This window comes from Mchenga conophoros, linkage group LG23 (assembly GCF_057382185.1).
Source record: "Mchenga conophoros isolate Kocher_MC1m ecotype Shallow Benthic linkage group LG23, M_conophoros_male_GT1.1, whole genome shotgun sequence".
NCBI classification, from domain to species: domain Eukaryota; kingdom Metazoa; phylum Chordata; class Actinopteri; order Cichliformes; family Cichlidae; genus Mchenga; species Mchenga conophoros.
This window is the reverse complement of record NC_140547.1, coordinates 1057583-1074472: the sequence shown is the minus strand read 5'-3', so window position 1 is coordinate 1074472 and position 16890 is coordinate 1057583. Positions and strand designations below refer to the sequence as shown.

General features: G+C 45.9%; 1 protein-coding gene across 1 annotated transcript; it reads left to right on the top strand.

Annotated features, from left to right (window-relative positions):
- The first annotated feature begins 19 nt into the window (after positions 1-19).
- Positions 20-4982, top strand: dmap1 (DNA methyltransferase 1 associated protein 1). The gene is made up of 10 exons (XM_085265585.1): positions 20-499; positions 794-885; positions 1080-1275; positions 1392-1550; positions 1657-1824; positions 1964-2149; positions 2492-2563; positions 3098-3170; positions 3550-3893; positions 4290-4982. The coding sequence occupies exons 1-10, from the start codon at positions 404-406 to the stop codon at positions 4347-4349; spliced, it is 1446 nt and encodes a 481-aa protein (XP_085121711.1). The 5' UTR covers positions 20-403; the 3' UTR covers positions 4350-4982.
- Positions 4983-16890: the final 11908 nt, after the last annotated feature.

Genomic DNA, 16890 nt, shown 5'->3' with positions numbered 1-16890 from the left:
CACGGGGGCGATAATTAATAGGCAATCCGTCTAGTCACAACGATATGAGCGGGGACGGAAGGAGTGTCGGTTTTGTGCTAATTGCTCTCTTTGCCTTAACAGCTATCTCGTGAATGTTCATTATAAATGGCCCTGTAATGTTCACATATTGTAGTCAAGTACGCAGTAATATTAGGAATATAAACTCTTACGAACTCTTTATATTGCTGTTTGCGGTTCTGAGACCTAAGCGTTGCTACCGAAATGCTAACATTAGCATTAGCGCTTAGCTAGGAGTGTGTACGACGAGTCTTTCGTTACCACATGCACAGAATGAATGAGTGCGCGTGAATTAATTCGTGTTATTTAGCTTTGATAGATTTTTCAAAACGTTAAATAGCTAAACAGTTAATCTCATACAGCCATGGCTACCGGTGCTGATGTCAGAGATATTCTTGAGTTGACCGGAGGGGATAATGATGGTCCCATCACCAAGAAAGACCTCATCAACTCAGACAAGGTGAGACTGTGTTATTCATGTTTGTCTTATAGTGAGATGGACGTTTGTGTTTTGTGTTGTATACGATAATTCTAACGATGTCTGTCCCTGGATTTAAGTAACACTGCTTTAAATTATACTTTCAATGAATTTCACTAGCTGTTGGGTTCGTAACATGCAGGTATAATAATGTACTTATGTACTTACAGCTCAAAGCTTTTGCCAGGGAGAGAAACTGAAGAGATGTGTATTACAATTGTTTGAGCACAAATATTTTTGCAGTTGAATAACGAATGTCTGCATCTTCCACCTCAGAAAAAAACCAAGAAAGCAACAGAGACGCTGACCTTCAAGAGACCAGAGGGAATGCACAGAGAGGTCTACGCTCTGCTTTATTCTGATAAGAAGTATGCTTTTCTTTTTCAATATTAGTCAGTTAATATTTTTAATGTTTCCTGTTTGGGAATTTCAAAAGGATTTATTTGCATTTGGAAGGAATCTAAAGTGTTTTGTAAATAACTTTGCATTTCTGTGTTTCTTGATTTTATGATAACAATTAGAATATTGATAATAAAGAATTGTTTTTTCTGTTTGTCCATAGGGATGCACCCCCCCTGCTGCCTAGTGACACCACTCAAGGTTATAGGACAGTCAAAGCCAAGTTAGGCTGTAAAAAGGTTCGTCCCTGGAAGTGGATGCCCTTCACAAATCCAGCACGCAGAGACGGGGCCATATTCCACCACTGGAGACGTGTTGCAGAAGAGGGCAAGGACTACCCTTTTGCTCGCTTTAACAAGGTAGGGAAAACCCTCTTCTGCTTATGTAGTACAGGCAAGAAGGACATGTGGTTGCAGCTACCCGTCCTTTCGCATTATTCATCCTTTTTCACTGTTTCTCTGTTTTACCTCTATAGACAGTGCAGGTGCCAGTGTACTCGGAGCAAGAGTACCAAATGCATCTCCACGATGATGGCTGGACTAAAGCAGAGACAGACCACCTGTTTGACCTTTGCAAGCGGTTTGACTTACGCTTCATCGTTGTCCATGACCGATATGATCACCAGCAATACAGAGTAAGTGTTTAGTGCCTCATCTATAATGGATTTGAAAATTACAGTAAGGGGAATTTAAAGAACACACGTTTTAATTTTAAAAACTGTTTTGTTTGGTTTTTGTCAGAAACGCTCTGTGGAGGACCTGAAAGAACGATATTATAGCATTTGTGGTAAGCTGACCAAAGTGCGCGCAGCATCAGGGACAGAACCCAAAATCTACATCTTTGACGCTGGCCATGAAAGGCGCCGCAAAGAGCAACTGGAAAAGCTGTTCAATCGCACACCTGAACAGGTTTGTGATTTTGCATTTTGACCTGTATCTATGTGCAGGTGTATAGACACGTTCTTTTTGTGGGGGGAAAAAAAAAAGAAAAAGATTTTTCACAGCATTTTAAATGTGAAAGACCGCATTTCTCCGTTTTTCCCTGCAGGTGGCAGAAGAGGAGTATCTTGTTCAGGAGCTAAGGAAAATTGAGACTAGGAAGAAAGAGCGTGAGAAGAAAGCCCAGGATCTGCAAAAACTCATTAAGGCAGCTGACACAACGACAGAGTTGAGACGAGCTGAAAAGAGAGTTTCCAAGAAGAAGCTTCCACAAAAAAGAGAAACAGAAAAACCGGTATGATAGGATTTCACTCAAGAAGAGCAAAGTAAAGCACATGACTGCTGGTAACAGAGGAAGTCAAAGAAAAGCAACAATGGGGAGAATTTTAATAATAATAATGGTCACGGTGCAGCTTTGTCCTCATTTTGCACTAAATTAATTGTTACTTGCTTTAAGTGGTGTTTTGGTCATTTCTTTATTTTGATGGGACAAGTGTCTCTAATAAACCGCACCGATCTTCTCTCAGTGTTCTAAGTAACATTTAAACCCAGTTTGATCCATAATAATGCCTCTATGGTGACGTTTCAGACGTATCCAAACAGTTTGTGTCTCGCATTTATAGTTTTTCTTGTTTAGGCTGTTCCAGAGACGGCAGGCATCAAATTCCCTGACTTCAAATCAGCGGGCGTCACACTGCGCAGTCAGAGGGTGAGTATAGCTCCGTCCTGTTCAATATTATTAAATAGTCCTATAAAATCACTCTTAGGGAATTGATGTAAAAGTAAAAATGTGAAATTCTTTAAAATAGCAAGTTTTTGTTTGTCCAACTCTTAATTTCAAGATACTGATTTGTGAGAAACTAGAGTTTCTGACTTTAGTAGCTATTCCTCTTATCACTGTGATAATTAATTCTATTACTGACTAGCTAATATCTGTAAAACCTAGCCTAGCACGGGGACTCTTATTCATCTTCAAGACTGATGAGGAGCTGCCGCTCTCTATGGAAAATACATTTGCACAGCTAAAGGAGTGGAGTGGCCCCACAGCTAATCAGTCAGATAGAGTTCAGTGGATAAAGACATTTTGATCTGGCCCGCTGAAGTGCATTTCATACGAATTAAAAGCCCCGAGGTGGAGCTGTTTATCCTAATGTCCCGGTACCTTAAATCACGCTCGTGTGTGTGTGTGTGTGTGTGTGTGTGTGCGCGCGCATTTTTCTCTGCGTGTTTGTGTGTTATTAAGATGAAACTGCCAAGCTCCGTAGGCCAGAAGAAGATCAAGGCCATTGAGCAGATCCTGATAGAGCAAGGAGTGGGTGAGGATGACTAAACTTTAGCAATTTGTTAACATTCCCCAGTTTCACAGTCTTAACTCTTCTTTGCGACAGAGTTTAGTTTCAGTACAGAAGGAAATAAAAGGATTATGTAACCTTTGAAGCATTGCAGGGATGCTACAAATAAGTTAGAGTTTAGTTGAACACACAGGACGTTTTTCACTTGTCTTTATATTTGTTTGCAGCATCTCAGGCGCTCACTTCACGTTACAGTTGACAGTAATGCAACAACACTTTGTAACATGTAACCACTTTAGCTAAACACACTGTGCATGCGTAGACTGTACACACCATCAACTAAATAAATGTGTTAAAGTGCTTAAATCACACTTTAGTCTTTCCTCTTTGTGCCCTTCTGTAGATCTTAACCCCATGCCCACTGAGGAGATTGTGCAGATGTTCAATGAGCTTCGTAGTGACTTGGTGCTGCTGTATGAATTGAAGCAGGCCCACAGCAACTGTGAATACGAGCAGCAGATGCTGCGTCATCGCTACGAGGCCCTGCTGAAGGCCGGCGGGTGCGTGGGAACTGTAGGAGCCGGTCCAGTCATTGCATCACAGGGTGGGGACATCAACGCCACCAACAGCACTACAGCATCCACCCCAGGGGCTGAATCTCAGTCCTGGCTCAATGCAGATGACATTAAGGTGGAAGCCAAGGAGCAGATCATCGACGTTGTAGGAGCACCGCTTACCCCCAACTCGGTATGTTTGTGAAACTCGGAAACGAACTTTTCCAAACCGTTATCATTGTGTAATAATTTTTGTTTTATACTATTATTAGTAGTATTAATGGGCGAGAAACCAATGAAGAATCCAGCGCTCGTTATTGCAGCAGTCACTCGTCGTGGTTGCTTTTTTGTATCTGTGTTGAAAAGGGTCGAACCTGCTCATAGCCTCATAATAAAGCTCTGCAGCAGTAGAAAAGAACAGTAGAGACTAATGACTGTCTTCACCCTCCTGAGGCAAACAGCAGGTGTTAGCAGGGGAGAGCGCAGCATGAGTGGGTCAGACTTTTCTCCGTTGTAGGCATTTTGGATGTTATTCATTAAGTGGTCGTAGCAAACCCCAGCGTGACTGTCGTGTATTTGTGCATTGCAGCGCAAGCGGAGAGAATCGGCGTCCAGCTCGTCTTCGGTGAAAAAGGTGAAGAAGCCTTGATGGGAGCGGCAGCTTTTACACGTGGAAGCGAAGCGGCAGTGTTACTCATTCAGATCACAGTGGCGACGGCCACGAGTGAACCAGAGAGACACAGCAGAGCTGGACACCATGTTGTTGTCTATTTACGTACACTCATTGCTCACAACACACACACACCTTTTCACCTACTAACGAGGCCTTTCGAACCCCTCCCATCAGGCCTGCTCAGCATCGCTGTGACAAAGGCAGCGACTGAGTGACATTTCATTCCATTACTGCTCGTCTCCCTGCCTCCACCGCTGCTCGGCCTTAGATGAGGCAAGATCAACTGTAAATTGCCCGGCTGAGCTAATCGGGACACGGGGAAGAAGGTGGGAACGACTGCGTAATTGAAATGAATTGGAATGAAAGAATGGGGTCGGGGAATGGGAGGATGGCGAGCCGCAGTGCTCGTTTGACCCGTGTGAGGGTTGTTGTTTCGTGCCGTAGTGTTTACTGGAAACGTGTTTTGTGTTAACCTGTGGCGCCGGCCCGACCTCGCTTCCATCTGCTGCCCAGTTTTTTTCATGTCGGACTAGCGGGACTGATTTGTGTTCTCAGGTGACCTTGGAGATGCTTTAGTCAACGTTTCAATAAATGTCTGTTTCTTTCTTACATGGAGGTGTGCGTGTCTATACCTCAGAAGTTTGCCGTTCACATTTCAAAGGGACGTCACTCTACAGATTTCAGAGATCTGCACTTGGGGGTAATTAGTGTTGAATACACATTTGTTGGGGAAATTGTAGGGTCACGACATTCTTACCTTACCTGTCATCCAAGTTAAGTGACAACTAATGACTTCATTAATATGATAATTAAGCAGTGATCATTCTTAGGTTGGCATAGCCACTAAAACTTCATTAGGTTTCCTCCTCATAATATTGCTAATTGCATGTCAATTATGTCGTTTAGCCCACTTAGACATTAATTTCTATGCAAATTTTGAATACGTTTGCCAAGAATAGGGGGGGGGCGCTTTGATATGGGTGTACATGGGTGCACATCACTTTTATAGCCTTTATATTCTTTAAATTGAATCTCTGCAGCCTGCACACAAAACTTACATGTCAGATGTTTGTCTGCCTTTTGGGTTCCAACCTGCAAAACAAAGCACATCATGCATGTATAGTTTTTGAGTTATTAAAGTATTCAAATGTGAATTTATCTGCAGGAGAAACTGACCCCGAAGCAAAGAAAGCGTTTGATCTTTTTAAAGTCTTGATCTGCTGCAGCTTCCCACAATTTCCCAACAGTCAGATGTGGAAACATTCGATATCACATGAAATGATCAAAATGCTGCAATTGATCGAATCTTTACTTCCAGCTCTAATTAGCATTGCTGCAGTCGAACCATTCACAAACTGCAGCGCGTTTGATTGAGAGGAAAGAGCGAGAGAAGCCAAGTAAACATGGCTAAAATGGATTCTGTGTGTCTATATTTCATGTTGAAAATTGGCTCATAAATCCAGCGGTTTGATCTATGGAGCCCGTTGTTGCTTGAAAAAACCTCCGTAAATGTGTAATTTCTCCCTTGACAGAACACAGCCGAAAGGCTATCTTTCTTTCGCCTCCTCCTCCCCTCTCTCCCTCTCTCCCCTTCTTCTGTCTTTCATTCTCACCCCCTCTCTCCCAGCCTGCTGTTGGATTAATGCTCTGCTCCCTTCCCTCTCCTTTCATGCTCCTCTGATATCTTCTTTTCATCGCTGCTCTTGCATTTATCAAAACTCGGGCCTCTCGCTACCTCTCGATGTCTGAGGCCACCTTCAGTTATACGGCAGGCATCGTGTAAGACTGGCGCGGAGAACGCGAAGGTTAGAAATAAATGCTATTCTAAATTGAAAATAGGCGAGCACTGAGGCGTCGGCGACCACGTGTGCGGCCCCCCCATCCAACTCTGACCAGCGTGGACTCCATCCGTGCGACAGTATACGTTCTGCAACGCTGATGTGAAAAGCATGAGGCAGACCTGCGCTGGAGAGCGTCTTATAATGTGGTCGTGATGGCGCTGAGATGGGATCTCTTTATCAAGGCCCGGCTGAGGCTTTAATCACGGCCTAAGAGGTGTGTCGGCTTTTTATCATAATTGAACTGCATCCGGGCTAATCGCCGACATACGTCACTGTCGAAGGGGAGCTCGGCTCCAGCGGCAGGCGAAGGTGGAGGTGATTGAACGCACAGTTAAGAGAGAAGATGTGTACTGAGGGACGTGTGGCAGGAAGAGGCAGGTAATAGCACAAGTGATAGAACGCTGCTCAAATGCATCACGCCTGGAGGTAACCGTTGATGTGACAAAGATTAGATTGTGGATGCTTCCTGTCTGTGGCACAGTGCTTTATACCCATCATGTCACATGCAATCACTGATTACTACATGTGTGCATCAGTAGTGTGAGGACAAGCTCTGAATTATTCCCTAAACTCTGGATTTTGGCTCATCTACATCATTAACACGTCCACAGCAGGCTTTCACCTCCGTGCCCCTCACTCATGTTTCTCACTTTCACCTTCTCCACTATTTAGGTCACCTTGAGGGAGAAAACTTTTAATCATTGTTCCACATCAAATTCACCTGTGCCCTCTGGGACACTGAGCCGCAACAGAGGGGGGACGTTGAAACTGCTAGTTGGGAAATAAAGTGCCCACAGGGCTGGACAGTAGAAGTCATTTCCACTGGATTTTTTTGCTAGTGGGGGGAAGGCCCGCTGCAACACAAACCCAATCACTTGTGCTAAGCAGTGCTTACAGCTAGGCATTAACCCCACTGTCCACTCTCCACATTAAAGCCCCGGGGAGGCAGAATAAAGAAGAGTGGAGTGGAGCAGAGCATGGAGTGGGACTGCTCCCCGGCACCGTGATCCTTCTGGGAACATCTCGAGTCAGGTGGTGCCGTCTGTCAAGGTGTCCTACCTTGAAATAAAAGAACGGGGCTGTGTACTGATGGGCTTGGAAATGTCATTTCTTGTCATGATATAAAGACAAATGTGAAAGAGGTTGTGCTTCAGCAGTAAAATCAGAAGTTGTGCTGCTCCCCAAATGTGAGAAATGTAACATCACAATCTTCAATCTGCAAAGACAAAGTACTCGATTCGATTCAGTCATAGGTTGGTGCCGAGCTGAGGCTGGAACCCAGTTTTCTTCTCCCTGAAGCTTTGTCACAGGGACTAATCACAAGAGTTTGATCCTTTTTGTTCAAATGAACAATGAACAGCAAGGTTAGAAAGGCCCCATAAGGAGCATCACCTCTGTGTGTGTAGTGATAGCAACCATGTGGGCCACGTTAGAAATGCCACCATCACAAAAGCTCTGACTCCTTTTCTTTGTAGTTGTCACGTGACCTCAAATATGAAGTGAAATGTTTCCAATTTACCTTTTCAACACTTGAAAAGATGGACGAGGGGGGACGGGTGCATAATTGCACAACACTGTTTATAAAACACAAAGATGTCTGGTGTGGAAATAACTTTGGGCTTCAGCTTCCATGTGGTTGCTTTGCTGTTTGTTATAGTCTATCATGGCGCACATAATAAAGAGAAGGACACGTGGCAGGCTGGGAGAGGCTGTTCAGTGTGCCGTGATTGCATGCCGACTATAAACAAGGCCCGGCCGGACAGATCAGCTCCACTCTGTTCTTCCATCAGCCTCCAGAAACAAATCGGTTTGATTTGATTTGTCAGTGAGAGATCGAGAAGACTCTGAACAACATGTGACAGAGTTACCTTGACAAAGCAGCGCAGCGAATGCTTTTCTCCCTCTCTTTACCTGCACAAGCGCAGCTCTAACAAAGAAGCAAAAAATCCAATTTGCCATGCGGATCCACAGCTGTCACGGTGGGGGAATTAAACATTACCCATAACTCACTGGGGTGCTGAGCAGGTCAGCGGATGGCGGGGATTGTAACATCACTCTGGGGTGCAATAACAAAGGATTTTAACCTCTGACTCCTTTGCTATGGCTGCTAGTAGAACATCCTCATGAACAACAAGAGCTTTTGCTTTGCTGGTTAATCTCTGGTGGGATTGACTCAACACACACCTTGGCCTTCGCTGCACAAAATTCTCTGCAACACAAACAGGAAGACGTGCGCAAATGTCGGCATAAACACAACCATTTTTTTTCACCCCGCTGGCTCCTGTGATGCTCCATAGGGGGTTGCAGGGATACTGTAGGTGCTAATGTCCCAGTGTCATCACCCACGCCGGATTCCTAGCCTCCTTGCCTGGCTGGCCCGCCACCACCAGCGCCTCAATTACCTGACTGACGTTTCATTAGCGCCTGCAGCTGATCCCGTGGCTGAGAGGCAGCGGGGCGCAGAGGAGCACGGAGCGAGTGAGAGAGGCGGAGGGGAAAAGGAGGCTTCAATGCCTTATATTCTCATGCGCTGTCAGTGTCACAGCTTTGAGTACAGCCACACAGCCACTCATTACATTGCAGTCATTTAGTACATGCTCTTATTGAGATGGACCGTGTATACTGAAATAGAGCTGGCGGGTGACACCAGCTCTGAGCTGACATCCGTAAACCTGCCGTGGATTGTTGGAGCAACCGAGAAGCGTGCGAGCCTGCAGGTGTGTGCGCGTGCGCATGTGATGCAGGGTATCAGCAGCAGCTCAATGTGTCTATGAGACAAATCAATCCGGTGCAGCGTACTGATCAGAAGTTTATCTCTTCTCGTGTTGCTCTGTGCGTATGGACACACAATGCGTATGTGTGGTGGCGCATCCTGCGCAGATACCTCCGTTTGTGTGTGATGTGTGTGGCCTTTCCATCCTCGGGGTTAGTGCAGGCCATGTCAGAGATGAGCCTGAGGGGGCTTAGTGAGACCCCCGGCCTGAGCCTCTCCACACAGCCCACGCTTGGCTAGGCTCTCCTTCCCATTTGTCATCCTGTGCCAGTAAGACCCCCGGAGAGATTAGGGCAGAGCAGAGAGACTGGAGGAGTAGCAGGAATAAGAGGATCAGTTAAGCTATAAACACAGACAAGTTTGTGTCTCTCACCCACTCTGGCACAGTGACAGTTTGTAATGGCTGTCAAAAGTTCGCTCTGTGCCGTACATCTTCCTTTAAGGGACACTGCAGCGCCCGAGTGTCCCGCACCTAGCGTGGGCAAACACAACAGGTACAGGAAGAGAACAAAAGCGGCTCAAGCCTGACATTAAACAGCGGCGCTAACTGCATCGACCCGCGTTGACCCGAGCTAATGAACCGTTGCCGTGTGCAGGAAAGGAAATGCTGCGGTTTGCCTATAATTAAAATTCTGTGGCACAAAGACCATTAGTCAAATCCAGAGAGCTCCTTCATTTCCATATTTTTGAATATTCTACTTAATTATGCAAAGGGATCGGGGAGGTAGATGAGAAGTTTTAAGAAAGCCTCATAAAGTCCTTATTAAGAGCAGAGGGGATTAATGACAGTTAATATGAGGGCAATCAAACATTTAATGCAAAGGCCCTCCTGCAGGCAAACAGTATTTAAATGAGTCAATTAGACATTCATTATCTACAAGCCTATAAGTGGAGTCAGATCTGCATAAATGTTGGTGCACAGAATCATTCCTCTCTAAAAAGGAACTAATGAAATATTAAAAAAGTTAACAAGTTAGACGTGGAAAATGTACAAATATTGATTGCTAGAGGGCTGGTTACATGTTGTCATCAAATCAGAGGAGAATGCGCGATATCTATTGGAGATTGTCTCATAAATCATAATTATTGAGTTAGCATGAGCTCTCCTCCCAATTAGCCATGTAGCATTGTTGAAGCAGGGTGAGAGAGAGGAAAGGGGCAAGTCCACTCTAAAATCCCATCAAATCCTGCAAATTAATATGTCCAGGTTTAGCCTAAGTGCCCGGTTCTCATGCTAACAAACCGCCTTATAACAAGTATACACGATAAACATACATATTCTGCAGAGGATGACTTGAATAATGTGCCAAACTATGCAGATATATCACTGTCAGGACTTCTGCCTCCTCCTCCTGCTCCTCCATTCCTTCTTTCTTTCCCTCTCTCCATGTCTGCCTCCGCTCTTGTCAGTTGCCCCAGCACACAATTACTGTGTGTGATTGCTATCAGGCGGGACGGTCGGGGAGGCTCCCAAATTAGGGCCTAAATAGGATTTCCTACATGGCGAAGGGCACAGGCCTGGACATGGTAATGAAAGCCTATACATCACAATCAGACCGACAATCCTATTCATACTGCAACACATTACTCTCACTCCTCATAATTATAGAGGGGTGACAGACGGGCCTGTGAGGCAAGGTAGAGGAGGAGGCGGAGGGAGGGGTTTGCCGGCGAGGTGGCTAAGCAAGTGTCACAGTTTGTGAGTGGCTTCTTCTCTGCACTCCTGTGATCTCCTGATACTTTGAGTGACCAGATTAGGTGGAGGAGTCCACTGGGTTTAATTCTGCATAGTTCCAGTATCTGACCCTTAGATGGATCTGTGTAATTACACACACGCGCGCAAAAAAAGGGGGTCCTAAATTGGGCATTTTCCCCCTGTGGAAAGGTTGTTCCACGAAGACACACTGACCACATCTTCCATCAGGCTGAGTGACACGGGCACAAACACACTCCCTCGCTCCGAGGGATGTGATGAGATGTGAGGGGGACAGCTTTGCGATCAATACCATGAGCAGGAATCAGCGATGGGGAGAATAAGACAATGGCCTATCAGATTGAGGTTGACTTCTCCTTGTATGTTCGGCAGGCCTGTGACAATAGATTGGCCCAGAAATCCGATGGCACTCGGCGAAAGAGAAAAAAATGAGGAGACAGATGAAAAGAAAGATTGCTAATGCTCTCCAAGCAGGCATTTTAATCTGTGACAGAGGAGGGATTTGGTGAAAGCCATTATCACACAGCAGCCCCCACCTTCTCCTCGCGCCCCTTTCTTTTCTGATAAGGCAGCCTTATCAGACTGCTCTGGGGGAGACCGTGTACTTGTGTGTATGTGTGTATGCATCCACACCTTTGCATGTGTTTGTGCTGCAAAATGGGATATTCCAAATGCGATTCATTGGATTCAAGAAGCCCATCACCTTAAGGACTCAGTCAAACGGTAAGCATTGCAAAGTGGATTCAGATCACAATAACCCAGTTCACTAAAGGCAGGAACCTGCAATGCAGAGAGGCAAGTAAGGTGCATCGTTACATGTGTTCGTCGCTGAGGCCTGAGGGAAGAAGCCGACTCAATTTTGTTTGCATGGGGCTTTGCTCCTGTTTTTTGCATGCGTGCATCGCTCATCTTATAACTGCAGAGATTAGGCCAGGAAGGTGTCTTCATGAAAGGGACACTAGCTGCTGTGCACAGTTCAGCCGAGGCCTTCCAGACTATAAAAGCCGCCTGTCACACACTCATGTCCTGCTTGTTTTGTGAATTTAAAGAATATATGTTTGGGTGCAACCTTTAGGAGAACTCCCTCCTTGTCACATCTATCTGGAGAAAGTGATAAGTGTGTGCATGCATGAGTGCTTGCATGCATACATTTCCGTGTTTGTGTGCGTGTTGCACAGCAGTCTTTACGCACCTCGTGTCACTCCTTTGTGTCTCCTCAATGCAGTGTCCCTTCTGTGATCAGGACAATCCATCAGGCCTTGCTGCTCATTAATCACCACACACACACACACACACACACACACACACACACACACACACACACACACACACACACACACACACCTCTGGGATCAGGGCAGGCAGTGAAGAGCAGCAGCAGGCTTGGAGCACTAACACCTGCACCACAGAGAGCAAGTAAGCACAACATGAAATGACCTCAGAGACCCTGCAGAGACACATCTGCACCTGGAGGATCTTTGTTCCTGTTTTAATGGAAACTTTTCTTCTTTTTATTCATTTATTGATTTGATTTTTATTTCATTGCATTTACATGTTCTTACATCACATTGAGTACAATATACTATATACAGTTTTAAAAAGACATCTAAAGCATAACTTAGTTTAGTGTGTTGTATCACACACCCGTGCCCTGCTTGGGTTGTTAGCATTGTATGGGTCTGGGGGCTTTGTGTGTGGAGTCTGCACCCACAGTGCACAGACATGTGTGGATTACCATCTCTGCTGATTCTAAATTGGCCTGAGGTGTGACCGTGAGGATGAATGGTTTTCCTGCGACAGTCCGTCCAGGCTGAGCCACTCGCCCGGTGACCCTGAGCTGGATGGAAGGAGTTTAGCTCTCACATTATTGGTGCTTGACACAAACACGGGGTGTCAGGCTCAGCGTCTGCACCTTTTGTTTTGATTGTTTTGTCTTTACTCAAGAACTATTTTCACACATAAACTCCAGACAGTGTTCGCAGAATTTGGTCATGCCACAGTCTGACGTTAGGCTTTCTCAGATCTTCTTCCTACCAGGACAAAACAAGCATTTCCTGAGCCGTTCAACCTTTTATTGACCCAACCATCTACCCCAGCCTCCTCCTTAGATGAGCCCAGTGGTTCTAGAGTCACATCGGCCCGCCCCTCCGGTGCTCCCACAGGAAACAAGTCATAATTTCTAAAGCTCTGAAATTATCGCAGTCATGCAGCTCCCCATACATTTCTTCTGGAGAAACTTCAGCACGAGTTGGTCACCACTAGACTCAAAGGCTTCTTTGCCTCTGCAGTTTGCCTCACACCTCCCCACACGGCCTTTTACTATGGATCATCAGATCAGATCTGAGCAGCCCTCCATAGAACCAGCCTACTGGCTAATTCACTATTGATCCTGGCCCATAGAGCAATTTCCACTCGTGTTTGGTTTGGGACTACAGTTTCGGTCACGCTCCGTCTCTCCCTTAGGGGCAGGGAGGAGCCCCTGCCACTCTCTTATCAGACAGAAAGCACACACACAAAGACTGCAGGGGATGGAGAGGGATGCGGAGTGTGAGGCGAGCGTTGCTTGTAGAGAAAGAGGGAGGTCATTAGTGGATGGTGAAGAGTTTGAGAGAAGGCAGCTCCGCTCTGGCTTTGTGTGAGGCTGCAGCGTGTTACGTAGTCACATGACTCTGTGGTTGTGCTTGTGTTAAGATTCACAGAAACAGGGGGGGAAATCTCCACTTCACTCTTCCATGCAAAGCACAGGCTGTTTATTTCAGAAGGTCATCAGCACTGGCTCTGAGCTGGTGACGAGGTGACGTGACCGGGCAGATTCGTTAGGATTGTGCCACTAAGCAAATGTGTGTTGAACCGGGCCGCTGACAGACAGACGTACTCCCCTCATGCTGCGAGCTCCTGCACGTACACAACCGGGGGGTGGGGTGGGGGGCTCCACAGATCCACGTTCCTCTTTTCCCTTCCTCTATCTACTCACCTCTCACTCTCTATTGCTGCTGTCTCTACATCTCTTCTAACCTTCCCCGCCGCCCCCAAATACACCTTCTCTTTATCTACCCGCCTCTCACTCTCCATCCACGGGTCCTTTCCCTCCCACTTTTCCTATACCTGTCCCTCAAGCCTCCCCCCTCTGGTTCCCCTCTGTCTCTCTTTTTCTTTCTCCCAGTAACAGCATTCCCTGGACTAATTGCAATTCTGTCAGAAGGTAAATGCTTTGTGACCAATCGCTGACAGTCACGCCAGCCAGCCGCCCGGGCTGCCGCTGACAGTCATTGTGGGGCAGACAGGACAGCCTCGGCAGCGCCTGCAGTAAGTTAGGAAGCGGTGTATATGGATGTGGCCTCTCAGCTGAATAGTGAGACTCCAGCTGTCTGCTATTGTGTGACACTCCCATTACCCCACCACAGAAAAAGGTAGACAGCCACAGAACAGCTGGATAATGCACTGTCTGACTGACGACACACTCTACCTCTCACACACTCACTCTCACCTCGTCTCCAGGCCTATGACAATGCCGACTTGATGCTGTCAGGTCTGGAACCAGCCGGTGTGATATGTCAGCGCTCGCACTGCTGGCTCCCGACGTTCAATATTAGAGCAAACGCAAAGGTGGCTGGGTCAGGAGAGAGTGGGAACTGATGATGAATGATGGATTAGAGGAGATGCGGGGGAAACAGTTGTATTTTTATGCTGAATTGCAGCAGCGGTGTCGCCCACATCTTCCCAGTTACAACCAATGAAAACACAAAACGTTATTTTGCTATGAAACCGTGCACGATACGTTCTCAGGGAGCAGAAATTAGAATGCAGGATTAGCCTTACCAACAGCTCAGCTAATTAAAGCAGGCTGTTGACAGTTGTCAACATGACCCTTTGCACGATGGTCCCCTGGGGGTCCTGTTAGCATGCTAATGCTAATCCCCAGTGACGGGGGACAGGGCAGGGCTGTCCCCTGCAGCCTCTGCTGTTGTGACCACAGGATGTGTCAGGACAGGCACGATGATGTGCTAACACGGAGACGTCCCCATGTGCATGTCACACATCTGTAATTAGAAAAGAGGCAGCGGGAGAGCTGGAGGGGACAGTTGTTGTGGGACCACTTGATCTCTGGTGTCAACACAGCTCAGAAAAGAGCAATCTGTGCCTAAAACTGGCTCCTAAAAGAGCAACAAGCTTTAATGAGACGGTTTGCTTGAAGTAAGCCCAAGAAAAGTGGAAAAGAAAAGCACGGGGCCACAGATAATACCCCCCCCCCCAGCCGTGGGAGGGTTATGAGTGAGATTTCCTACACCTGTCTGTCTATCTCGCTCTCTCTTCTCCTTTCCAAGGGAAGGTCAAGGACACATGAATATTCATGGAGGAGCCTGGCACAGGATCGATGGCTTTTAATTGTTTTCTCTTGGTTGGTGGAGGGACGTGCCAGTGTCTATTGATCTGTTTGAGCAGAGGCCACTCACAGAGCACGACTCAGAGACCTTTTCCTGACTGAACGCACAATACACTGTGTGTGTGTGTGTGTGTGTGTGTGTGTGTGTGTGTGTGTGTGTGTGTGTGTGTGTGTGTGTGTGTGAGCGGTTGGGGCTGAGGACGGTGTGGTGATTACGATTTTCATGCACAAAACCACAGGCTGCGTGAAAGTGCCTCCAGGGCCTTAGAGCTACACAGGGAGGTGGAACAGACCAGGAGAACATGTATGAACATCTGTCCCACGGGTCCAGAAGAAGCTCCTTACATTACTGAACATTACAGGATCAAAGCTGTTTTTGAGGGTATGAAATGAGGGAGAGAGAAACATCCATGGCAGGTCATCATATCGTTCTTAACCGTGTTCACGTTTTAGTGCTGCTAATGATTTTGTTTCACCTTTATTTGATCTACTTCTGCTCCACAGAGGTGAATGCTGTGCTTTCTCATTCTTACATTATATTAAAAAGCAGTTATTTACTGCAATTTTAATTTAACACAGGACTCAAAACACAAAAAGCCTTTTAACTGTCATGACTTGTGGTTTTTAATCGGCCCAAAGTTGAAGACTCTCCTTCTCCCCAAAGTTTGCATTTTTATGTCAACTTCTTCTCTACACTCGGTTTCATGAAAGTAAAGCAAACAAAGAAAATCTCGGGGACACTAGGAAAAAAACAAATAGTACAGATTATTGGAGAAAGGGTGAGACAGATAAGAAGAAGGCACAGGTGAAACAGGGCGGGGCAGGAAGAACAGGAACAGGAAAACCCCAACCTTCAAAGGAAAAGAGAAACTAAAATGAGACAAACACTTCTGACATTTACAGACGTGAAATACTGCAGTCTGCATTCACCTGTAAGCTGGATCTTATTAGGTTTGGCTCGAAGGCATTTTCAGGAAAAACGTAAACTTTTTTGTGTCAAACTTCTGGGACCACGTGTAGCTCATAACATTTTTTTCTTCTAGTGTAAAGAAGCACAAACGCACTGTGGAAACACATTTCGTGAACCGTCTGCAGGACGCATGAACAGCCAGTGATGTCCTATGTAAAGTAAGTGCAATTTAAATTGTGTTTCCGATGTTTTCACATTCAGTCAATCTGCTGCCGTAACTCAAGACAAACGTCAGCGCAGCTCTGCGGCTCAATCGTTTATTGTCCGTGTCCGGACCTCCGCTGGCTCACAGGAAATTAAAGGTTTCGACAATCGCTTTGATGACGCGATCCATCCCTGAAAGCTTGTAAGAAGAGAAAAATACAGTGAAAAGGGATTCTGCGTTCTCTCTCTGCACCTTTCACCCTCCGCAGTATTATGATACTGATACAGTTCTATGATACTGTATCAGTATTATGATACTGATACAGTATTATGATACTGTATCAGTATTATGATACTGATACAGTATTATGATACTGTATCAGTATTATGATACTGATATATATACAGTATTATGGTTACTTGAAAAAGTAATTAGTAGCTACTTACTGATTACTTCTCCAAAAAAGTAATCCTGTTACTTCACTGATTACTCATTTGCAAAAGTAATTAGTTACTTAGTTGCTTTTTAAAAGCATGATACACAACCTGAGTAGGTAATAAAGTAACAGATCTTTCAGCCTGTGAGGTAGTCACACTCAAATGTCAAGGAAGGAGGTAGGGAAGGAGGTAGGGAAGCAGACTACGCACCTCAGGCTTCCAGAGGCGAGCAATTTATTTACAGTGAACTCAA

What these genes read in the sequence shown, in the direction of transcription:
- dmap1 (XM_085265585.1), top strand. Translation starts at nt 404, where the DNA reads ATGGCTACCGGTGCTGATGTCAGAGATATTCTTGAGTTGACCGGAGGG. An exon ending in CTGCTTTATTCTGATAAGAA is followed by an intron (nt 886 to 1,079) that starts GTATGCTTTTCT and finishes GTTTGTCCATAG; the next exon opens with GGATGCACCCCCCCTGCTGC. An exon ending in CCTGATAGAGCAAGGAGTGG is followed by an intron (nt 3,171 to 3,549) that starts GTGAGGATGACT and finishes GCCCTTCTGTAG; the next exon opens with ATCTTAACCCCATGCCCACT.